This window comes from Natator depressus, chromosome 3 (assembly GCF_965152275.1).
Source record: "Natator depressus isolate rNatDep1 chromosome 3, rNatDep2.hap1, whole genome shotgun sequence".
NCBI lineage: Eukaryota > Metazoa > Chordata > Testudines > Cheloniidae > Natator > Natator depressus.
Window position 1 is genome coordinate 185,993,480 of NC_134236.1, and position 26,081 is coordinate 186,019,560.

At 41.2% G+C, this 26,081-nt stretch overlaps 1 protein-coding gene across 7 annotated transcripts in view; it reads left to right on the forward strand.

Annotated features, from left to right (window-relative positions):
- The first annotated feature begins 361 nt into the window (after nt 1-361).
- The window catches only part of CCDC85A (coiled-coil domain containing 85A), a 195,934-nt gene continuing 170,214 nt past the window's right edge, over nt 362-26,081 (forward strand). For 2 of the 7 annotated variants that reach the window (XM_074949489.1, XM_074949490.1), the window contains exons 1-2: nt 364-1,555; nt 4,916-5,840. In XM_074949489.1, coding sequence (XP_074805590.1) covers nt 1,340-1,555; nt 4,916-5,840 — 1,141 coding nt within the window. In that variant the 5' untranslated portion in view covers nt 364-1,339. Of the gene's footprint in view, nt 1,556-4,915; nt 5,841-26,081 lie in introns of all 7 variants that reach the window. The other 5 variants (XM_074949492.1, XM_074949494.1, XM_074949488.1 and 2 more) reach the window with 4 other exon arrangements.

A 26,081-nucleotide genomic window follows, 5' to 3' on the forward strand; every position in this document is an offset into this window, starting at 1 on the left:
GATATCTTCTGCCCAGGGTTGGGATGAGGAGATAAGGCAGGAAGGTTAAGTGGAATTAGTCAGTCATAGACTCTACCACTTTCTCCTCTATCTCTCCCGACTATAGCTAGTGCCCAGGCTCGTAGTAGCTCCCAAATAAGGAATGCTGCCCCTCCCTCCGTCCCCCTACCTTGCCATTGTACAGGCAGGGCATTCAAGAGGGCTGAGAGAAAAGAGAAGTAGGCCGAGGAGCCCGCTGTGTGAAGCTAGTTGTACAGGCAGCGAAGTCAGTGGCATGCAGCAGGTGGCGCCTGGGAGCCACGCTGGACTGCGGCCACTGCGGCTGGCGGCTCCCTCCCAGTGGGCTCGCATATGGCACGCGCCTCTGTGAAAAGCCGCGCGCCGCTCCGGGTCAGCTCACTTGTTCCGGGAGAGCCTCAGCGGCAGGAGCGGCGCGTGAGTCTTCGGCTGCCGCTGCAGGCGCTGCAAAGCTCCGCCGCCTCCCCCTCCCAGCCCCGAGTCCGATGCAGCCTCAGTGCCGCCCAGCGGGTACGCGCCGAGGAGGCATGCCACGGAGCGGGGCGGCGGCAGCGGCACTGCCCTCTACCTGCACCCCTCACTCTTACTGCTGCGCAGACAGAGGGGGCGAGAAGCCAGGCACCAGAAGCTGCGTCTGCTTTTAAGGGGCGCTCCCCCCGCTCCCGTGGGATCCTGCTCCCCAGCCGCCTGCCCTCCCCGTCCCATCCACTATGGTGCTTCAGCTTGGGACTTTGCACTCCTGTTCTTGCGCATGGCTCCATCGCGTGCCGGAGGAGGACTCGGTACCGTCAGAGCCCTAATTAGGGAGGATGGCTTCGGGGGATGAGCACAGCCTCGGGAGCGGCGAGGAGGAGGAGAGCCAACTGCACCTGACTTGGTGAGGAGGGTGCGATCCCCAGGCTGGCTGTGGGGGTCCCCCCAGACTTCAGCCCACCTCCCTCGCTCTGTCAGGATCTGCGGTCCGGGTCCGGACCCCGCCTTGTATCAGCACAGCAGCAGCACATCGTGGCCAACTTGCTGGGAGAGAGCCGTCCCTGCTGCTGTCCTGGCTGAGGAGCTCCCATTCCCTGAACCCAGCGGCAGCAGAGCCAAGGGGTGGCTTGCTGGGGAGCGGGCTGAGCCCCGGCTGGCTTTGGGGGAATCCCCCAGCGCAGCCCAGCTCCCGGCTCTGTACGGACCGGTCCCTGCAGTCAGCCTCCAGCCCCGGGAGCTGCACCGGGCTGACTTGCTGGGGAGCAGGCAGAGCCCGGGCTGGCTTTGGGGTCCCCCCATCTGCTGCCGGGGCGGCCGCGGTCAGGGAGCTTGGACTTGGGCTGCCACCATGTCTAAGACGGCGGATAGCGGCGGAGCGGCTCCAGCCGAGGACCTGTCCAAGGTGTCCGACGAGGAGCTGCTGAAGTGGAGCAAGGAGGAGCTGATCCGCAGCCTGCGCAGGGCCGAGGCGGAGAAGATGAGCGCGATGCTGGACCACAGCAACCTCATCCGGGAGGTGAACCGCCGTCTGCAGCTCCACCTCGGCGAGATCCGCGGCCTCAAGGTGAGGGGCGGGGGCAGCCCCGGCCGGCACGGGAGAGGGGGCCGCTGCCGCCTGGCACTGGGCGGGGCGCTCCTCCTGCGCCCCCTGCACCGAGCCCACCTCAGGGGCGCTGCTGGAGGGGTTTGGCTGCGGGGCTGAGCCCGCTGCCCGCGCGGTCTGTTGGGTTGTTCTGTGCTTGGGGCAAGAGTCTCCTGGTGGTATTTTGCGGGAAGGTTTGGAGAAGAGAAGCACGGATTCCCCATGAGGTTAGGGGGATGGGGAATGATGAATGTGTCTTTCTCCCCCACATCCCTGGACTGGCAGAGGGCCCTCGGTGGGTTCAGGGATCTGCACTTTCAGTCAGAGGGGGGATTTCCTGTCTGCATATGCATCATCCAGGGACAATTCCCCTACCTCCTCAAATGTTTTTACTCAGTCATTATTTAGGTAAATTCTCACTGGGACTTGACAGCAGTTTGTCTTAGTGAGGACAGAGTAAAACCTGAATAAGGATGGCTGGATTCAGCCCACAATGAATAGGAATTGAAATCTTTTAAAAAAATAACTCTACTTTTATGTCTTCCCTAAAATGTGCAGAAACAGAAGTGGCAAACTGTGTGCAGGGTGTAGAACAAGTATATGGTGCAATGTACATCAAAAACTTTTTTGTGGTGATGGGTACCTTTGATTCTTTGAATTCTTGCCCTCAAAACGTGTAGATTTCAGTAGATTTAAATGTTCTCATTTCCAGTGCATGAAAGGATAAAATATACGATCATGTTGGATAGATTCAAAGATTGTTGTTTTTAAGATTGTCTGACTGTCGTGTTAAACTCTGCTGCTGTCTTAAGATTGTTTCTTAATTTATCAATAAAGCTTCTCACCAGGCTTCTGGGAAGCTTTGATCATTTTCAGTGTGCAGCACGTAGTATTTATGCTTTCCAGTCCTGGGACAGATTGTTGAAAACCTCTCTGATTTTGGGTTCACCGATACTATGCTTTAATTTCTTTAGTGAGAGCATGTCCTCTGATTAAACACTAATATTTTCCTAATTCCCTCCTTTAATTTTTTTTAAAAAGCCAATTGCAGTTGAAACTCTTCTCAAGCAAGATGTTTTAATAAAATCTATGAGTTGGGCATATCTTCAGAGGGTTTCCACTTTTTGACATGCTGTTTCTGTTTTAAGACCTGATCCAACCATTCTCAATGGAATATTTCCATTGACTTCAGGCCTCTAATTATTTATTCCTAATTGTTTTAATGTTTTCTGGGTGAGAGGCATAATCACTCATGGATGCTCACCCTGCCTTTGAGAACTGGGGCTGTGTGATAGCTACAGCTATGATGTAGCATGCCAAAGCTGTTATATGGAACAAAAATTTACTCCAGTTGGGATTTATATAGTTTATATAGCTCACCAACACTTTCCATCCTGTTGCTCTGAGGGATGAAGTTCTCAGGGAGTTCAATAACTGAGTTGAAACTGCAGGATTATGAGGGGGTAATGAGAAGAGACACATAGGGAAAGGAAGGGACTTATGAAATATTATCTGGGGAAGTTCTTGTCTGACAAAGTAGAGCAGTTGCATACAGTTAGCCCATATTATGTACTATTATGTACAGAAAATCAGTGAGAGATAGAAGACTTCATTCCCCTCCTCATATGTCCTGTTCTGCAAAGCATGGCTAGACCTGTTTCCGCTTTGGCGGTAAATGACATCTGTCTGCACTTCAGGAGGTGCCAGGGTCCCATCTGATGATACAATTATCTTAGTAAAAGTAAAGTTAAGGTTCTAAATTACAACAGCAATGCAAGGAAATCAAGAGTTTAGGCTTTCACTCTCTCTGCTGCTCTCTCCCTTGGTATTGCAGGGGTGTGGCTAGAGAGTATCGGTTTATATACTAGGTAAATTTAATTAAGAAACCACATTGGACTGTGATAGCGAATGAGTGATAAGTTACTATTTTAACTCTGAACTTCCTAAGTGATACTTTTATTTCCTCTTTTTTTCTTCTTCATATTTTTGAACTGGGACTTGAAAATGAATTTTCTTCTAATAATTCATAGGCCTGCTTTGTAATGTTTTAAGTATTAATTGTAGATGTTATTCATTTCAGAAGCCTCATTTTCTCTTTTAAAAACTTGAGCTTAGTTCCAGAAGGCTACATGATTGTGATTTTCTAAGGTGTTTAATGGAGTTAGGTGCCTACACTCGACTGAATTTCAGTGGGATTTGGGCACCTAGCTCCTACATGTTCCTTTGAAAATCTGAGCCTGTATAAACACTGCTGAATAAACATCCATCTTTGCTTCTAAGAAACAAAAAGAAAAAGGATTTTCCCTAATGCTAAAACATCATATGTGTAATTCATCTCTGTATTTCAAATAAGACATAAGAGAGGAAGAAAAGGGAAGTATAGGAAATGTATTTAAAGTGTGAGCATTTACAAAATAAATATGTGTCACAAATACACAGAATGTTACAAAAGCATTAAAAGGTGGAAAAGAATACCCGCAGTTGCAAATGATGAATATGATCACAGGCCAGATTGTTAAAACTAGGAACAACCATAACAAATGCTAAAAAAGTTTTCTTTTGCATCATGTCCTGCTATAGCAATATCTTGAATGTTTTTACTTTAGAGCATGAATGTTCAGTAGTTAGAGAAGGGCATGAGGTATGTACTTCTTAGTCTTCTTTGAATTGAGACTCTAGTAAAAGTTATTTATACGAAATGATTTAATTTCAGAATGGCTGAACCAGTCTGGACTAAATCAAACCTGACCAGATTCTTTTGTCCAAAATTGGAACCAAACCAAATGAAACCCCAAACTCTTTTGGGCTCTGAAAAGTATTATATATATAACCTTCAATCATCCATCTATCTATCTATTAGATTATAGATATAATAACATCAAAGTATGATCATATATATAATTATTAGTGCCTCTACACTTCCTGGTTTTATTCAGCAATAACAGACAAGAGGACATTTCACGACAGTGGAAATCTTTTGAGAGAAGCTATGAAAAATATATTTTTTTCTATCCAGTTTGAGATTAAAAGGTTATGGATGAGTTTTGGTTAAAAAACTGAACTCTTCACACCATATCTGAAATTAACCTATGAACCTTTGAGATTCATTCAGTGTGATGTTTAGTTTTGTGCTGCTTAATGTCTTTGTTTTACAGAAATATTATGCAGTCATAGTAGACCAACTGTACGTGCAAAATTGATTGATGTATGCTGATTAGAGCAGGATGGGGAAGTTAGATGACATGTCTACAACAGCTCTGTTAATTGGCTTATGTACTGTTAACATTAGAATGAATGTTAATTTTTAGACACTTCTCTCTAATTATTTTCTTTCTTTTAAAGGATATCAATCAGAAGTTGCAAGAAGATAACCAAGAACTGAGAGACCTTTGCTGTTTTCTGGACGATGATAGGCAGAAAGGCAAGAAGGTATCACGAGAGTGGCAGAGATTGGGCAGGTACAGTGCTGGGGTTATGCACAAAGAGGTTGCCTTATATTTACAGAAACTGAAAGAATTGGAAGTGAGACAAGAAGAAGTGGTTAAAGAAAACATGGAACTGAAAGAACTATGTGTTTTGCTTGATGAAGAGAAAAGTGGTGGAGCAGGCAGCAGGAGTTCCATTGACAGCCAAATCAGCCTCTGCCAGCTAAATGCAACAAGTACTTACATACGAGATGTTGGTGATGGTAGCAGCACCTCTAGCACTGGAAGTACGGACAGTCCAGACCATCATAAAAACCATCCAAATACTAGTCCTGAACATCTCCAAAAAAGTAGGGGCGAAGGAAGCCCCGAACATCAAAAACATAGGAGTCTGAGCCCAGAGCATCTCCAAAAACCTAAGAGTTCTGGAAGTCCCGATCACCAGAAGCATCTAAAAGGACCAAGTCCAGAACATCATAAAAATGTTGGCAAAGGTAGTCCTGAACAGCAAAAGCACACCAGTAGTAGTCCAGAAACTCTTCCAAAGCACATTTTAAGTAGTAGCCCTGAACATTTTCAAAAACATAGGCCTAGTAGTAGCCCAGAGCATCAAAAGCACAGCAGCGGCAGCCCTGAGCATCTTCAAAAACACACATTGAGTGGAAGCACAGAACATCTCCAGAAAGTGAGGGGGACAAGCCCTGAGCATCTCAAACAACATTATGGAGGGAGTCCGGAGCATCTCAAACATCTCAGTGGGGGCAGCAGAGAAGGTACCCTAAGGAGACAAGTAGCAGATGATATGTCACCTCATCACAGGAGTGTATACAATGGAATGAATGGTGGGTCAATATATTTACTGGAAGCACATTTACAAAGATTACTGAAGTAGATATAAAATTATACCAGCCACTTTTGAAAAGAACAGTTACATGTAATGGTAAAGCCAATAAGAGCTAGATATTATTTTTATTATTATTTAATTATTAAGTGAGGCAGACATAATGTAGCCATTCAGACATCCATTGGCAGTTAGACTTAATAGATAAGTAAGGGATAATGAAATCACGTCACTTAAGTGTGTAAATGTCATGTCTGTGACAGATTAACAATTCTAGGCCCTGATCCTACAATGATAGTTATATAGACAGACCCTTATACCTATGTGGAATTACACTGAAGTCAGTTATTAGATAATAACAACTTCTGGTTAGGTCTGATGCTGACTGGATATGAACCACCTACTTAAAGTTGAAAGCTTCTCCATCTCAGTGCCAGTTTCCTGAGCCACCCTGTCTTCTAGTTAAAAGATGAATCAGATAGCTTCCTGAAGGCCGTTACTTGGCCTTAGGCCCCTACAGTGTCCCAAACCCTATAGTTGGTATATATTTATTAATGAATTGAAAATAAAATGAACAGGATTAGGGAGAATTTAAGTATTTTTTTTTTCTGCTCTTTAGTGTTCCGATTCAGGAAGTTAGCAATGGGAGTACTCATGTGCTTGAAGACAAGCACATGCTTAAGTATTTTCCTGAATTGGGGCCTTGGTATTTTGGCAGGAGAGAAACATTATGGAAGCATCCTATAGAAATTAATAGACAATACCTTTTAAAATCAACCTATAGAACTCAATAAAATAGTCTACTTCTGTTGAAGAATATTTATAGAATGGATGAAAAACCCACCTATAAATTCTGTAGATTTTGACAGTAATTTCCGTAGAATCTGCTTGATTTAGTTCCTTTTACATTCTATATAAGGTTTCCATAAGGGAGCACCTGAGTCTTAGTTATGCAGTTATAAAACCTGTTCCTCACCTCTTCTTACTCTGATTTGGAGTAGGGCATCCTACAACTCTGCCAACAATGGAAATTTTACCTGAGTAAGAGGCTGAGGATAGGGTTTATAGGCTCCAGCTCTGCAAGACCAGATTCCTGCACCTGCACGGAGCCCATTGACTAAAATGGAACTCTGCACTGGCATAAAGGTCTTCCTGTGTGGATCTGCTTTTAGGATCAAGGCCATAATGAATTACATGCCTGGGTTGCAATCCTCATCAGCTTGTGACATTGCTCCCTCAAGTCAATCCATTTATAAATAATGCATGACTTGCAAGAGGGTTTCGTTTATGAGATGATCTACTCCTCAGGCCTGTTGACTGGCTTATTCCTAGTGAAGTGTGAATTCACAACACCACCAAACCCTGAGGGATAGTTAAAATATGGAGATTTCTAATTAATTTTTAAAACAATTAATTAAAGTGAATATTTGAAAAATGAGAATGTAGATTTAAAGATATAGACATTTTAAAAATGTTTTATGCTTTATTAAAGTATATTTCCTTTTTCGTTCCGTTTATTTCATTTAAAATGAATCAAAAACATTGAACCTCTTAATATCTTAATGTAGTGATACATTTTCAAAGGGCCTCCTTATTTGCAACCACGTTATTCATGAATCTATCCACTTTGATATCTTAAATCGTCTCTTAGCACACACATATATATATTTGTATGCTTGCAGACATAGATGCAGGTTGTGTGTGCAAATGGGCCCGCTAACTAATATTCTACATACAAATAATGAGATCCCTTGAAAATTTGGGCATGTTATTTCCAATGAAACTAGAGAAGTTGCAGGTTTATACCTGAAGTGATTGGCATTTCTTGAGTAAAGTATTCCAGCTTTCCACAATTTGGGCTGAAGTCATAATGATGTGAAGGGAGGAGCCAGTAATTTGGGAGTCTCTTTGTTAGCTATTGAGCTGGATCAGACTTTACGGCCACTCAAAATGCTCCTTTAATCCTGCCCATTATGTAATCATGTTAGTGGAGGCCTTTGGGTGCTCAAGGGCCTTCACTGTACTTTTCCTTTGTTTTTGTATAATATGACTTAAGCGTGAGTTCTGGGCCCAGTGAAATCAATGGCAAACCTCCTAATGATTTCAGTAGTGTAGGATTAAACCCTCTAAGTTAAAATTTAGGTAACTTTTCTGCTTTCGAACTATACTGTAACTGTTTTGTCAATTACTCTAAACAATTTGCAAGATAGACATTGGTAATAAAGAACTGCATTTTCATAAGTGGCCTGTAAATCTGTTTTTCCACTATTCTACGCATACTGGTACATGTGCAAAAAGCCTGCACATTTTTCTCCCCATGTTCTCCCCTCCTCCACCAGAAAAAATGTGGGGGAGGGATAGCTCAGTGGTTTGCACATTGGCCTGCAAAATCCGGGGTTGTGAGTTCAATCCTTGAGGGGGCCATTTAGGGATCTAGGACAAAAATTGGGGATTGGTCCTGCTTTGAGCAGGAGGTTGGACTAGATGACCTCCTGAGGTCCCTTCCGACCCTGATATTCTATGATTTGAGTGCAGAGTAGAGAATTGTGAATTAGATTACCCAGAGTTTGAGTGCAAACTCAGGTTTTACATGTGCAAAGATGATGCAATTTACAAGCATGAATGTAGAGGGCCCTTGTGAAAACATGGCCCAAAACATAGTGTAATAGAATAAAAATAATGCTATAACCATTGCATTTAAAAAAAATCAAACTTGTTATAGGTACTTGGGATCCTGTGTGGGTTAGATAAAAATCTAGATATATTTCCACCTCAGTATATATTCAACTACTACAAGACAGCATGTGTTTGATCAAATATCAATGTATAGTGTTCATTTTATGATGTACTGCAGGGGTAGGCAACCTATGGCACGTGTGCCAAAGGCAGCACGTGAGCTGATTTTCAGTGGCACTCACGCTTCCTGGGTCCTGGCCACCGGTCCGGGAGGCTCTGCATTTTGATTTAATTTTAAATGAAGCTTCTTAAACATTTTAAAAACCTTATTTACTTTACATACAACAGTAGTTTAGTTATATATTATAGACTTATAGAAAGAGACCTTCTAAAAAATGTTAAAATGTATTACTGGCACGCGAAACCTTGAATTAGAGTGAATAAATGAAGACTCGGCACACCACTTCTGACAGGTTGCCGACCCCTGATGTACTGGCAATTTCATTGCGATATTATTTGTGGCTGTCATTTGTTTGACCAACAGGAATGAAATGTTCATGTTAGCGTATGATGAATAGAAAGATTTAAAATTGTTTCAATTTATAGTATGTGTTAAATATGTAATCAGAATATTATCTTATTCATCAGAGGCCTGATCCAAACCTCTTTGAAGTCAATGGAAAGATACCCATTGACTGCAGCGGGCTTTGGACTGGGCTGAAGGGGTGTAGCTCTGCCTGATGCCAAACTATCCTGTGAGGTGCCATGGTCTCTCAGTTCTTACTGACTTCAGCGGGAGGTGAGGGTAGTTGGTGCTTTGCAAGATTGAGCCCTATGTAGGGCTAGAAGTTGTGTGTGTGTGTATGAGAGAGAGAGAGAAAAATTTGGTATGTATATTACTCTAATAAGATAGTGCATTAGCATTTTGTGGAATTTTTCTGCAGTGGGGACATGAACATCATTATTTCTTTAAAAACACAAAAGAGAAAAATCCTAACATACACACAAATGTTTGTTCCTTATTACAGTTGTGTTGCTTGCTTTGGATGTTGTTAATCTTTCACATTTGTACTACAAGTTTTGTCTAAGACTTCTAACTTGGCAGTTTCAAATAACATGGGCCTGAAGCAGCATAGCAGACTATGGTCATGTCACTCTTATGTGACAGTTAGAGCCTGAACACAAAATGAGTTGTTTTTTTGTGGATACAAATCCATTTCCAATTTATAAATTGTGAAAAAATAGAAAATGCTTAGAATTTGAGGTGCTCCTTTTTTTTGCTGAACATTATTTTGAAAAAAAAATCCTATTATGCAGACTTGAAATGGACTAATTGCTCTTGGTATTTGGAAAGCACTTTTGTAAACAATCAAGACATTTCTAGTAAAATGGAAGCTCCTATAAAGGTACTTTTCTTGCTGTCCAAAATTCTTCTGTCATTAATACTTGCATCACCTCAGTATAGTTAGTAGCACAGTTATGATGGCAGAATTTTGCCCTACTATATGTGTTATAATAAATACAAAAGGTATAAAAATAGCTTAAGCATTTGATTGAAACTGACAACCACTGTGGAGTTCAGGCTGTTTTAGTAGGCTATTATAGGGGTATCTTAATTGTATGATATTAAGTAAATATGCTGCAGCGTGTGGAATGGTATGTGTTGTAATACTTAAGTCCTAGTTTTCTCTCAGATGCATGCTTAGGGCTCCCACTGAAGTTAATGGGAGCTGCTTGCACCTGAGAGCAGTATTTGTAGGCACAATTGGGTAAGTAAAGGATGTTAGGTGTCAGCTTTAAGTTTAAATTTCTGTTTCCCCCCTCTTTATGCCAAAAGTATGATTGCATTTTGATATGTTTTTGTGTATTAATTTTCAAATTCTAATGATAATATTGTAAAAGTTTTAAAAAGTAGAAAATAGGAAAATGTTCTATACAGTCCACTGAAATGGGTTCCCTCATCTGCTCAAAAGTTTTGTGTGCTTACATGTTCTGCTGAATCGAGGTCAGAGAGTAGAAGTTGGTCCAGTGTTTGTAACTGAAAACATATATTTCATCTTAAGGATGTTAACTGAATACAACTTATGTTGTAACAGTTAATAATATTTTACAGTGATCACTCTTAAAGTGTTCTGCTTAATGAGCACAGAACTATTTGGGGATAAGAAGACTGCAGAAATTATAGGACAAAATGCAATGGTAAAATAATTTTTATAGTGAACATTTATGGAATCTAGAAATAAGGTATGACAATCTTTAACTCTGACATAAGTACAGGTATTGTATATGTACCTCTATATAAATTAATATGCTTTGAGGGCTAGTGGTTTGAGTTGTTTTTTATTCTAAATTTACTGTAAATCTCCAATTTTCTGAATCTGTTTTAGTCTGGACTTTGATTTTTGTGTCAAAGGAAAATATCGGAGGCTTTTAGAGCTGCCTCTTGCTTCTTGTTGAGGTTATTAATGAGCCAAAGTAAAAGTGCTGACTAGCACTAACTGGTACATACTGCTGGAGGTATGGGAACTCATGTACAGAACAAGTGTAGCAGTATTTCTCTCAAGCAAAAATACTTGTAGGTTAAATGGACACACATCTTAAACTATGAACAATTACAGTTATAAATGTGTTGCTTTTTAAGGAAAGACAGTGCATAGCAGAACATACTCTTTGTATGTGAATGAGCACAGAAGAAATTGCTCTATGTCTTCAGGGAGAAAAGGTTGAATGGCAATACTGCACTGATTTAATTGTTGTCTGCTGGGTAGTATGCAATGGCCAAAGAACAAAGCAATGACATATGTTCTTGTGCAGGTTTATTTAAGGTAAAGTAACCCCCTTTAAAAAGTCAAAGTTTTATCAAAGAGTCAGCACACAGTGGTATTTAAGATGCAACAATTATTTTCCTATACAGAGAACAGATAATCATTTTGGTCTCTCAAATACGATGGTGTGGTAATTTGTTGGTAAATGTAGCCTTTTTAATGGAAACCACTGTACTCCTGTCAATAGGGGTCTAATCTAGGTGGGTAACCCTTACTCTTGCGAATAGTTTTGTTGACATCAGTGGGACTATTTGGATGGTTCACATGAGTAAGAGTTTCAGGATCAATCCAGTTTGACAGAACGTCTACTTGTAGATCTCCTATTGATTGCAGTGGAAGTGTGCTCATTGAACTGATACAAGATTGAGACATACTTGTCCCAAAGCCCACTGATGTCTGTGGGAGTCTTTCCACTGGACTCTAGTATATGGGTATCTAAATGACTAGAATATGCTGAATTTGTTATAACAACAAAAACATTTTTGTGAGCAAGTGTGGTTAATGCTGGAGGTACAGTTTGTAATATGAAGTTTGGAGCTTTTGGTTAGCTTCATGTTACTGGAAAATTTGTGTCTGAACACTTTGGAGAGAATTGTAAGTACTGCCTTACATATTGTTAACCACACTGGGAATATTTTATTTATACTTTAAATATTTTAGTATCTGGTGAATCATCTTTCCAAAAATGACTCCATATCTTAATAGGTGCACTAATGTCGGTTTATAAAGCAGCCTAATCTAGTTTAAACAGTTGTCTGTATGTACTGGCATATCACCACTCTGATTACTAAAAGTTTAACTAAAGATTGAACTGGGAATCATACAATAGCTGATACAACAATGCACATAAAAGTGGGAATCGCTACAAATAATTGCATTTAACAGTCCTCCATCCTTATACCAGTATACGTAAGAGCAGACAACAATGAAACATGTTCACTGTATGAATGCGCTATGTTCAGGCTGTATGCCTGTATTTCTGAAATGCCAGTAACCTTTTCTGAAAGGGTTCAGCTAAAAGTTCAGCACTATGCAAGAAACACAAAATAAAGTGTGTAAACTTTTAAGACTGGCTTTACTGTAAGCTAATGAGAAATACCTATTTTAAGCCAACATTGGCCAAATTCCAAAGTTTATTGTTTAAGTTGGATAGTCATGCAAGGACAAATTTTGGTGAGATTTTCATAAGCACTCATTGGCGACCTAACTCTGCTCCTATTGAAATCAATATCAGTTTCATCATTGACTTCAGTGGAAGCAGAGTTAGGCCTATAGAATGCTGTTCTAAGGAGATGTGGCCATGCGACCAAGGTATTTTGGTGCAGCCAGCAATAATTCCTGTGTTGGGCCTTTGGAATAGCCCATGTCTGAATGGGTGCAGTACACTTTCTCCATGCATACTGTGGCTATTATTTGTTAGGCTAGTATGGAAGAGGGCCCAGACCTCTCCCCTGGCCCTATTTGTTTTCTTCAGGAGTACAGCAGTGGCGACACTACACTTTCCTTGTGTTCAGGGAATGTAAGGGATTGGATTTTGGCTGGTTCCTATGGGACATAAAGGATGGGAGAAAGCTTATTCCACCTGTCTCTGTGCACCTTTGCACACCCACACAGGGCCAGTGAAGTCTGGATTGACCTACATCAAGCCTGTTTGCCATCAGTTTTCACATCTCCATTTTGTATGTATGATAGTTGTGCTCATGACTGGTGGCAGAAATCTCACCAATTCAGTTTTTTTGTCATTTAAATAAACAGTAACCCTTTTAATTTGAGCATCAGATCTGGGGAATTGTTCTGTAAGTGCTGTAATGATTCCTGTCTTATCAGTCTTGGGAATAAGAGAACAGTGTTCTCTGCAGTGCTACAGTATATCTTAACCATACCTTTTAAGATCATGTAAAAATTTAATCTTGAGATTTATATTAAGGTTTATTAATGTTATACACCCCCCTCTCTCTCTGCTTCTGTCTTTCTTTCTGTCTGTCAAGGTTCCTTCCCCACTCTGAACTCTAGGGTAGAGATGTGGGGACCTGCATGAAAACCTTCTAAGCTTACTTTTACCAGCTTAGGTTAAAACTTCCCCAAGGTACAAATGAATTTTACCCTTTGCCCTTGGATTTCCACTGCCACCACCAAACTTTATCTGGGTTCCTGAAAAAACGGAGTTTGGACACGTCTTTCCCCCCAAAATCCTCCCAACCCTTGCACCCCACTTCCTGGGGGAGGTTTGGTAAAAATCCTCACCAATTTGCATAGGTGACCACAGACCCAAACCCTTGGATCTTAGAACAATGAAAAAGCATTCAGTTTTCTTACAAGAAGACTTTTAATAGAAGTAAAAAGAAATCACCTCTGTAAAATCAGGATGGTAGATACCTTACAGGGTAATTAGATTCAAACATAGAGAATCCCTCTAGGCAAAACCTTAAGTTACAAAAAAGACACACAGACAGGAATATTCATTCTATTCAGCACAGCTATTTTCTCAGCCATTTAAAGAAATCATAATCTAACACATATCTAGCTAGATTACTTACTAAGTTCTAAGACTCCATTCCTGTTCTGTTTCCGGCAAAAGCATCACACAGACAGACACAGACCCTTTGTTTTTCTCCCTCCTCCCAGCTTTTGAAAGTATCTTGTCTCCTCATTGGTCATTTTGGTCAGGTGCCAGCGAAGTTACCTTTAGCTTCTTAACCCTTTACGGGTGAGAGGATTTTTCCTCTGGCCAGGAGGGATTTTAAAGGGGTTTACCCTTCCCTTTATATTTTATGACACTGACTCTTCCCTATACGTTTAAAAAGTGACTAGTATGCTTGGATGCATTAATAAAGAAGGAATATGGTAAAACATAATATAAATAAATGGATATGAAGCAATGGCATGTGCTCACATGGAATATTGTGCTTAATTTTGGTTCCCATACCTTGAGGAGGGTACAGCAGAGATAGGAAGCTTCGGGGCAGGACAACAAAGATGGTTGGGCGGGGGAGAGGGGGAGTAGAACTTACATAGGAGGAGAGACTGCAAAAAGCTAGGATTAATTCGCTTTGTAAGGAAAAGAGTTGAGGGGACTTACCAATATTGAGGTAGATAAAATTACAAAGAGTATAGGAAAAGATTTTCAAAAGGCACAAATTGGAGTTAGGTGTCCAATCTTCATGGGCTTCTAATTGGTGGTAGGGGTTTAACTGCCCTTTATGTCTTTGTAAATCTTCCCCAGAGTGAAAACAAACACTCCTCCTGTTGTGAACTGCCCCACACTCTGAGATGCCAGGTCACTCAGTGAAGTGAATGGCAGGAGAACATAAACCACATAAAATGAACCTTCCATTAAAGCAAATGCTACTTCATGCAGAGTGTAATCAGCCTCACCACAGGAGTTCACAGAGTGTAATACCTTATCTGGGTTTAAAAGGAGCCGGGTGACCAACCATTATACATGTTGTTATGCATGTTAAAATAGGGGTAGTTACACTTTGTGATTCAGGACATCATGATGCTGATTGTCTCAGGCATTGGGAAAGAAATCTGCTCTTCCTCTATGTACAGCACTGTACAACTGGCCAGGGGTCTGATCCACTCCCATTGAACTCAATGGAAGTTCTTGGGAATTGGTTTGGCACCCAGGTGTCAGATGGATTTGTTGAAATTTCTCTGAAAACACAGACATGAGACCAATACCAGAGGCAAGATAACCCAGCTTGTTAGCCCAGTTGTCTGACTGGTGTGACAAATCCTATATCTTAGAAATCTTATTATCTAAACCCTGTTTGGTCCCATGCATACTGCATGGTTCAAGAGATCCATGGTCTACGCTGTATGTGATGGGAAAATGCCACCTAAGCAATATTTACAAACAGTCTTAGGACTCCACCAGTTTAACAGGAGAGTTTAGCAGTAGGGGAACTAAAAAAAACAGGTGCTTGTGTATCTGGAGAGTGGAGTTTAGCAAATGTTAAACCTAGTATATCTCATGAGTAAAAGGCCAGTAACATCTGCTAGAGCCCAAGGTGTCCATGAGAATTCCTAGGTCCTGAGGACATTAATATTTGAAACTCCTTTAACCTTATACATATGTTTTTCCTCCACTCTTCCTCTTCTTTTCCTTCTCCTTCTCTCCCATCCTTTTCTGCTTTCATATGTGTCCCTGTCAGACCTCCTTCCTCACTCCTTCTCACCCGTTGCTGTGCTGAATAAGAGTTAAAAAATATTTTGGCTCCTGGTATCCATCTGCTTTTTCTTGATGGGCTACTTCAACAGTAGTCCTGTCCTGTAGCAATACAGCCACTCTGGTCTCTGCTCTGCATGTGCTTTGTTCTTCACTGTGAACTATTACTGTATCCAGTGGCTGCTGTAAAGGTCCAATGGCACCAAAGTGGAATCACTGATTGTTAGAATGAGTGGGAATCACATCAAGGAAACAGGAGATAACTACTGCAGGCAAGTTATCTGGCACTTTTAAAAAGTATGCTTTATTTGAATTAACTTTCATGACTAGTGGACCCTCTGAGTCATTGTCACTTTCCCCAGGTGGGTATGGCTAGAGCTAGGCATGTTGCAATTATACAGAGGTATCTGCACAGTTCTATCAATTCCAGACCAGCAAGTGCCCTGATGTTCCCAGTATTTGACTTTTGCAGAACAGAATCTAACAGCTGTGCCAGATTGTCTGGGTCATTTGAGATGTGTGACTATCCAACTCATTTCAAGTATATATTAGAACTTAAATGAGGTTTGAAGACAGACTTCCAGAGGTGAAAAGCTAGCATATTAAATCACTGTGCCATGTTTAGTAGCACCTTTATACTTAGGCAATCCAATTCTCATTCAAATCCACTGACTTTACTGGGATGCACTTGGGATGCATTTGAGCTATAGTTTCTTAATGGATTTTTATGTTATATTTTGATTTTAGATTAGTGACTAGGAGGTTGTTTCAGCACCCATTTAAGTCAATGGAAAGGATAATTGATTTCAATGGGAACTATCAGGAGCGTGGAGGATCTCAGAATGTTTGTCTACTTGAAGTATGTGTTGTAGCAACAAGGGAAGGTACTAACAGACTTCGACAGGACTTTTTTTTAAAGTGGAAACCTCTTTACTAAGCAGCTGCTGCACCCTTGGTAGCTCTCACTCCGCCTTCTCAACCCCCCCCCCCCTTTCTGTTTCCTGTCCTTTCAGCCAGTGCTCCCAGTTCTAATAATTACAAGCAGCATCTAAACACCACATTCCCTCCTCTCTTAAGAAACTCTCCCAATTAAAATAAACATTGTTGTTCTAACCACAGGAACAAATATGAAACAAGACACTATACTGTTGGCAGAAATATTACACTGAAAACACTGTAGATACTACATAACATAGTCTCTAGTCCAGACAGGTGGTTTTCTGGGTCTGACAGGCCGTCTCTCAAGCCCCGGTTCCAGTGCAATGGCTTGTTGTGTTGATACTACGGTGAAGTCATCCAGTGCAGACTGGGTGTTGGCATAATCTCCTCTTGGTGCATAGCCAGGTGCAAGATAAGAAGCATTTCATACCCACCTATCAGAAAGTCGATAGGTGTAAGGTCCCTCCTTCTCTATGATTTTAAGAGGAGCTGTGAATTTATGGTCCCCTTTGCGTAAAATTCCAGGTTTTTGGAATTCTAATGAAGGAACCACACTCAAACTTTGGTTCCTTAGCATCCCGCCACTTGTCTGTGAAAGCCTTAGACTTTGCTTGGTTCCGTTCAACTGTTTTTCTCACATCATCCTCAGTTGGGCATCAGGTCGTGCCTTTAACAATCCAGCAATGTTCAGTTTAGTATTCATCTGTTTCCCATGCAGTAACTCTGCTGGTGCTCTTTGCGTTGTGGCATGTCGTGTAGCCTGGTATGCTTGCAAGAAATCAGTAGTGAAAGTTATCCACAATCGCCCTTCCAGTTTAGCCGTTTGCAAACTGTCTTTCAAACTTCTCTTAAACCGTTCGATTTCCTCATTGGCTTGATGGTAGTATAGGGATGACCTTCTGTGTAAAATGTTCCTCTCTGCTAGAAAAGTTTCAACTCCAGGGAAGTAAATTGGCTGCCATTATCTGAAACCAGTTCTTTGGGGTTACCTTCCCTGCTAAAAACTGAAGAGAGAAACTTAATTACTGTAGCAGAAGAGATTTGTGATGTAAACGCTACCTCAGGCCATTTACTGAAATAGTCTATTTAAGTGATGGCATAATGGCAGTCACTTGGAGCAGTATCAAAGGGTCCTACAATGTCAGTTGCCACTTTTTCCCGTGCAGATTCAGGAAGAGGAACAGGCTATAATGGAGGGGTACATGTCACTGCTGTTTTATCATGCATTTGGCAAGTGACACAGGATTTTATGAGTGTTTCAGTTTGAGAGTCCATCCCTGGCCACCAATTCAGATCCCATAGTCGTTGTTTAGTTCTGACAATTCCTTGATGAGTATTGTGTACTAGGTGTATGAGTTTTGACTGTAATTCTTCTGGCACAAGTAGCTGGTATGTACCTCGTAGCACACAGCCATCAAGCAAAGAAAGTTCATCCCAAACTCTAAAATAAGGCAGCAAAACCGGGTCAAGGTTTTTAGGGTTATTGGGCCATCTCTTTGTCAGAAATTCCTGTAGTTTTTGTTGAATTGGCCACTCTGAATGAGCAGCTTGAAGTTGGTCTTTTGTAACTGCAGTGAGAGTGCTTGTAATAAGCGCAACTACTACATCCTTATCCTCTGATGGACCATCTGGTGAAGGCAAAGGCAGGCGAGAAAGGCAATCAGCTACCACATTTTGGTTTCCAGGCTTATATTCCAGTTGATAATTGAAAGAGAGTAGTCTTGCAGACCATCTAGCAATACGATATCGTGCTCTTCCCAGTCCTTTTGTGGTGAGCAACGTCGTCAAAGGGCTGTGGTCTGTGCGCAACTTGAACGTGTGGCCCCATAGGTAAGTTCTCCATTTTTCAGTAGCGCAGACACAAGAAGTGCTTCTTTTTCGACTGTAGAATATTTCCTCTCAGCATTACTTAGTGTCCTTGAAGCAAATGCAACAGTCCTCTCTGTGTTGTCCTCATGAAGTTGTGTGAGGACAGCCCCGAGTCCATAATCAGAAGCATCAGTAGTTACAATTGTGGGCAATGCAGGAGTGAATAGTGCAAGTACTGGACGATGTACAATCAAGTCTTTCACCGTTTTGAAACTAGCTTGTGCATCCGTTGTCCACACTAAGGTTGAACTTCTCCGTAGTAATTCTCATAATGGTTCAATGACAGAAGCATAATTGGGAATGAATTTTTCATACCAGGAGGTAAGACCCAAGAAGGAACGTAAGGTTTGCAAATCTGTTGGAGGAGGAGCATTTGAAATTGCCAGGATATGATCTGGATCAGGTTTTAGTCCAGCCTCTGAAATTGTATGCCCCAGAAAGGAGAGTTCAGTTTGTCTAAATTTGCATTTGGACCTATTGAGCTTGAGGCCTGTTTTGCTGATGCAGTTTAGTACAGACTGCAGGTTATTGTCATGCTACACAGAAGTATTTCCAAACATGATAATATCATCCAGATAGCACAGAACTCCTTGTTGATTCTTCAGAATCAATTACATCATTTTTTGGAAGGCACTTGGGGCAGATGCGAGACCGTATGGAACACGTTTAAAACAAAATAGTCCCTCGTGTGTAATAAATGCTGTGAGGTCTCTGCTATCTTCATGCAACATAACCTGGTAGTATGCAGTCTGCAAATCAAGAGTAGAAAACATCTTTGCTCCACGGAGTTCTGCAAATACTTCTTCTGTGTGAGGAAGAGGATGGCTGTCAATCACAATAACTTTACTTGGCTCCCTTAAGTCCACACAAAGATGAATGCCTCCACTCTTCTTCTGCGTCACTACTATAGGTGAAACCCATTCTGAGGAGTCAATCTCTTCAATATTGTCCTTTTGAACAAGTTTTCTAAGTTCCTCTGACACAGCTTCTCTGACTGAAAATGGTAAGCGCCGTTACTTCTGTTGTACAGGCATCACATTATTCTGAATTTTAACTTTATGCAAAAACCCATAAGCACAGCTGAGTTTCTCCTCAACCTGGTGTTGGGTCCCAGCTGAAACTGGTGTGTGTACTGCAAGAGTGCTTTGCTGAGGAAGATCAATTCATCCATTAACTACCTTGAGATTTAAAGCAGCCAATAAATCTCTGCTAAGGGTAGGAGTGCCTTTGTGGACAATGTAGAACTCTGCAGTTACACAGCAATCACCAAAAGTAACTATTGCTGGCAGGCAGCCATGTACTGGAATATGGTTTTTCAAATAGCACACCAAGTGAAGTTTGGGTTCATTAAGAGGCACATCTTTAAAGTAATGCAGATAGATGGAATCAGGTAGTATAGATACTGCTGAGCCAGTGTCCAGCATTAGCTGAATAGAATGTGATTTGCCTGAGGGTATGGTGTAAACATTTACAGTGCACTTTATCTGGTCTGGAATATGTGCAGTAGTGATTTTGTCCACGCTCAGCACCGTAACATCTGGTATTGTAACTTCATGCACCTGTTGATTGAACTGGCTACTGCGGCATACTTTAGCAAAATGCCCAATCTTTTTGCAATCATTGCACTGAGCTACTTTTGCCGGACATCCTGTGTAGCTTGCAAGGTATTGTGGGGATCCACAGTGAACGCATGCTTTTACTGTATTTTGAATTTGCTGATTTGGTGGTTTTCCATTAGTTTTTCTCTTGTAATCGTTTGTCTACAGCGATAGTGAACTTTTCTGCAAAGGAGTCACAGCTTGGACTGTGCTTCCTGTATCCATGCTCATTATTTTGGCTTCAGCTGTAGCCGACTCAATCTGAGTAGCAACGGTTATTGCTTTTTCTAGTGTAAGTTATGGTTCTAGAAGTAAGCGTTCTCTTACACGAAGCACGGTTGTTTTCTCAATGAGCTGGTCTCTAATCGTCTCATCTGCCATATTCCCAAAGTCACAAGTTGCATCCGATGAAGTGAGCTGTAGCTCACGAATGCTTATGCTCAAATAAATTTGTTAGTCTCTAAGGTGCCACAAGTCCTCCTTTTCTTTTTGCGGATACAGACTAGCATGGCTGTTACTCTGAAAAAAGTTACAATCAGACTTCTCAGGGAAACAATATACTGCATTATAGTTTCCCCTGGTTTCTGCTCACACTGGCAAAATCTGTAGCTATTAGCTACTACATTCACTTTTGGCACAAAAAAGTTCTTTAATGCAGTGAGCGCAGTCTCATATTTATCATCTGCAAGGGGAGAAGGGTAAAATGTACGCTGCCCTTCTGCTCCAAGGCAGTGGATTAGCAGAGCACGCTTTCTTACTTCAGAAATCTCTGTAGAACTGATTGCAAGCAGATAAGTCTCGAACATATGGATCAAGGTAGTAAAAGCAATTGGAGGCTCACCTGGGCTTTGCAGAAGGGGTGCAGGTGGGTTCAGAGGCAGAAGATCCATCCTCGTCGCCAAAATGTTGTATCAACCAGGCAAGGTACTAACAAACTTCAACAGAACTTTATTTTTAAAGTGGAAACCTCTTTACCAAGCAGTTGCTGCACCCTCAGTAGCTCTCACTTCGCCTCCTCAACTTCCCCCCATTCCTTCCTGTTTCCTGTCCTTTCAGACTCTGAACAGCCAGTGCTCCCAGTTCTAATAATTACAAGCAACATCTAAACACCACACTATGCAGTAATATTTTGTGGCTGGGAGGAAAGGTCTGCCACAGCTCTTGAACTCTTAACTCAGTCCTTTACTCAGAGGAAGCTCCTTTTGATTTCAGAATTGGGTCTTATGCATCACGTTAAACTGAATTCTGGGTTTCTGTATTGCAATATTGTTGCAGTGTAAAACATGCTTTTTAGATATATTTTGGTGATTAAATTGTCTGACTGTCTGAGGTCTGGCTGTTTTAATGCAGATCAACAATATTATCATAATTCTTCATAAGTGGTGCTTGCTTAACCTCTTCACTCTCTTCAGATTTATAATGCACATTAATCAAAAAGCCTCTTTTCTTTCCTTCTGCATATGCTGACAGAATATTTCTTACTGCCCTGTTGAAATAATAGAGCCTTAAAAGAATGACTGCCAGATATAATAGGACCTGGAGTAGAATGGGTTAACAATGAGTAATGAGGAGCCCAAGTGGTCAGGTAAAGTGGAAGTGAAAATACCGGCAGCCTGCGTTTACCATTCAAATGTAGAAATCTTGCTGTACAGATGCTTTCTGGTGTTATATCTGTTTTGTGAGGTGTAATAAAACTGTGCATGCCTAGTTTTCATTGCTAGAGTGATTTTGTTTATTGGTTTTAGAGCTAGCAAGCATTGCCTTTATTACTGAGCCAGAGAACTGCTAGGCTGAATTTAGTTCTTTCATGTCACATACGAAGATTTTTTTCCCTACCAAGAGAGCATTCAGCATTATGTTCAATTAGTGGTCTTGAAATAAACATTGTCCAGGTGGTGCTACTTGAATAGTTACAGTGTGGTCTCCATGAAGAGAATCAACTTGGAACTCAAGCTGCTCAATTTCTGAATGCTGCTGCTTTTTCCAGAGAGTAGTACATCTTCAAAATGCCATGTTCTAACTGTCACAGGATCAAAACTGACCCACACTATGACGGGTCTGTGTTCAAGCTTGCAACTTGTATTTTAAGACTGTAGGAAGATATATTTTTTAACCGTCAATATTTTTGTCTTTCTGAAGGTACTTTGGAGTTTGGAGTCTCAAATGGAAAAGGGTAAAATGCTGTACAATGGCATTTCGGGAAAATATTTTTGATAGGATGAGACTCCTTAATCTCTTAAACTACAGTTAACACAATTCATTTCCACAAGATACCATTAAGACTAAGCCCTGGTCTACACTACGAGGTTAGGTCGAATTTAGCTGTGTTAAGTCGATTTTATAAGTAATGTGGCTATACAACCAACCCCGTTCTGTTGACCTAAAGGGCTCTTAAAATCGACTGCTGTACTCCTCCCCGGCAAGGGGAGTAGCGCTAAAATCGACCTTCCTGGGTCAAATTTGGGGTAATGCAGATGCAGCATTGTGCAATTTGACGGCATTGGCCTCTGGGAGCTATCCCAGAGTGCTCCAATGTGACCACTCTGGACAACACTTTCAATTTCGATGCACTAGCCAGGTACACAGGAAAAGCCCTGGGAACTTTTGAATTTCATTTCCTGTTTGGTCAGCATGGTGAGCTCAGCAGCACAGGTGACCATGCAGTCCCAGAATCGCAAACGAGCTCTAGCATGGACTGAATGGGAGACACTGGATCTGATCGCTTAGTACGATTAAAAAGAGGATTTGCCATTTCTTGGGATTTTGACAACATACAGAGCTACAATAGTAAAGATGAAAACAAACAAACCAAGACTTTAAGGGTTTTGGAAGAAACCAAACCCTCCTGCTGGAAGCCAACCTCTGCTAATGGAGGTTTGGAAGAAAATTCACTGTGGGCAAGTTATTCCATGACTGCCTACTGCAGGGTGTCTTGCATCTTCCTTTAACATAGCCAGTATTTGTCACTGTTTGAGACAGGCTGTAGGACTAGATGGAGCCACAATGGCAATTCCTGTGTTTTTAGGTTACAGTTTTTGAAAAATGGCTCTTTCTTTTACCATACTGCATGCATGTTTGTGATTTGTCTACACATTGGTTTTCTGGCTGTGGCCACTAGAACACTGATGCTAGAGCCCTCTATTACAAAGGTAAAAGCATTTGTAAGTTATCCAGCAGTGATGAGTTGGTTACTTATAGATACTCCTGGGGGAATTCCACGCCAAAAAAATTAAAAATTCTGCACCAAAAATTAAGAATTCTGTGCACAATATTTTAAAATTCTACAACTTTTATTTGTCAAAATAACACTATATAATCATGCCAGTTTCAATTATTTTGGTAATTTATTTAAAAATACCGGTCAGCAAGTATGTCTGTAACAATATAGACACACACAAAAAATGCCCCAGGAATAGATTTAAAGAAACCCCTGCGACAACCCAGTTCCTTTTTCTCTGCCTCCTCTCCCACAGAGCCCAGCCATGGGGTATCCCCCAGCCCAGACACCTGCACCCCTGATCCCCAGGGGTAGAAACAGCCTGATGCTGGGTCCATGGCTTGTACGAAGTTTCCTCCATGCCGTCTCCTTCCTTCAGGTCGTGCTTAGTACTGCAGCTGCCCAGAACCCACCAGCTCCCTCTCCCCCTACCTGGCAGTGTCTTCTGTTTGTGAGCTGGGCTTTGCTGGGTTCAGTGGCTTCTAGTGGCGGCCAGCAGTTCTGTACTATTTTTTGGGGCGGGGAGGAAGGGAATTTCTGTATGCACAACATTAATTTCTGCTCAAATTCTGCCTTGCACAGTGGTGCAGAATTTGCCTAAGAATACTTGTAGATCAGTCCAGATTCTTTTAGATTTTCCAGGCATTTTTTGATCAAGGAACCTTAAAATGGCAAAAATCATAAAAACTCATCCCCAAAACAAAACACAACCCTCTTCTCATCATTTGTGCTACTGCATGGCCTTTCTGTGATGGAAGTTCAGTTGTGATCATGTCAAGGTTCCTCCCCCACTCTGAACTCTAGGGTACAGATGTGGGGACCTGCATGAAAACCTCCTAACCTAAGCTGGTAAAAGTAAGCTTAAAACTTCCCCAAGGTACAAATTAATTTTATCTTTTGTCCTTGGAATAACCACTGCCACCACCAAACTCTAACTGGGTTTACTGGGAAACGTAGTTTGGACACGTCTTTCCCCCACAAATCCTCCCAACCCTTGCACCCCACTTCCTGGGGAAGGTTTGGTAAAAATCCTCACCAATTTGCATAGGTGACCACAGACCCAAACCCTTGGATCTTAGAACAATGAAAAAGCATTCAGTTTTCTTACAAAAAGACTTTTAACAGAAATAGAAGTAAATAGGAGTAAAGGAATCAGCCCTGTAAAATCAGGATGGTAGGTACCTTACAGGGTAATTAGATTCAAAACATAGAGAATCCCTCTAGGCAAAACCTTAAGTTACAAAAAAGACAGGAATATTCATTCTATTCAGCACAGCTATTTTCTCAGCCATTTAAAGAAACCATAATCTAACACATACCTAGCTAGATTACTTACTAAAAGTTCTAAGACTCCATTCCTGTTCTATCCCCGGCAAAGCACCATACCGACAGACACACAGACCCTTTGTTTCTCTCCCTCCTCCCAGCTTTTGAAAGTATCTTGTCTCCTCATTGGTCATTTTGGTCAGGTGCCAGCGAGGTTACCTTTAGCTTCTTAACCCTTTACAGGTGAGAGGATTTTTCCTCTGGCCAGGAGGGATTTTAAAGGGGTTTACCCTTCCCTTTATTTTTATGACAGATCACATTTGCAGACAGTCTCAAAACTGGAGCAGTAGCAAGTACACTGGGGGACAGAACGAAACTGCAAAGAAACCTGGAACTTAGAGCAATGAGGGTTGAAAGGCAATGAGGTACATTTCAGTAGTAATAAAGGTAGAGTGTTTTCCCAGGAAATTAACAGAGGGAAGATGGGGGAATAGACTTAGTCAAGTAGCTGTATCAATCCCATTAAAATTAGTTTGTTTAAATCTTGTATCTATATTGATATTACTTTTTGAGGTAACTGAGCACAATAGTAGCCTCCAAGAAGATGTGAGATCAGGATTGGAGGTGTGCTCACTAGATGATTTTGATCTCAAGATGTAGTCTACTATATGAAAAAGTTTGTAAACCTTTGGATAGCAATTTGTCTTTTATTTTGTCTCAGTATAGACTTGAAGGAGAGCTCTGCGAAGCTCGAAAGCTTGTATCTTCCACCAGCAGAAGTTGGTCCAGTAAAAGATATTACCTCATGTACCTTGTCACTTTAATAAAATATAAACAGATATGGGCAGATTGGCTGTGAATTGAAACATTTCTGTGGTTCAAACTGCATCAGGTTTGCGACAGAGCTTCTAGTGCATTTTCACTTGCCTATTTTGCTATACACTTGCCTATTTTGCTATACAATCTTTTGGAAAAATCTGTTGGACTGTTGGAAAAGACTGTTGGAAAAGAGGATGGGATGGATCACTGTTTCATTTTTTACCTCTGTGATTCAGTGAGTACATTTCTTAGAAAGCCTGGCATATATTTCTCTTACATCTGATTTGTATGAAATTTGCACTAGGTTATCCTGAAGGGTATTACAAATAATGCTGGCTGCTGGAGGAGAACAGACTCCAACATTTATAGAGCAGTTCTGTAAAAAATCTAGTATGATTTTAAGTGGTTGTTTAAATTAGTCAAACACAGCAGCATTTAAAACTCTGTTAGGGATAACAAGAGATTTATTACAGTTAATTAAAGGCTAATCAAAGCGAACCCTCAGATAAACAGTACAACAAAGCAAACATGAACTAATATAGTAAGTAAACAAGACCCAGTAGACATTTAAAAGACTTTGTGATCTTGGGAAGCACTCAATAAGTTTTCCAGAACTCCTATGACATAGTTTAGATTAAGAGATTAAATGACATAGAACCAACAATGCCCAACTCGTTCCATTTAATCAGCAGAATCAGATTTGCCTTCCATGTGCTTCCAAATGTTTGGCTTCATGGCCCAATGGCTAAGGCTGCATAGCTGTGTTTCTTTTAGTGCATCTGTTTTTATGGGCTTATGAATTGTAAGGCTCTTCCTTGATCATTGCCTGCAAGTTCTAGAAATGTGAATTTACAACTAAGAC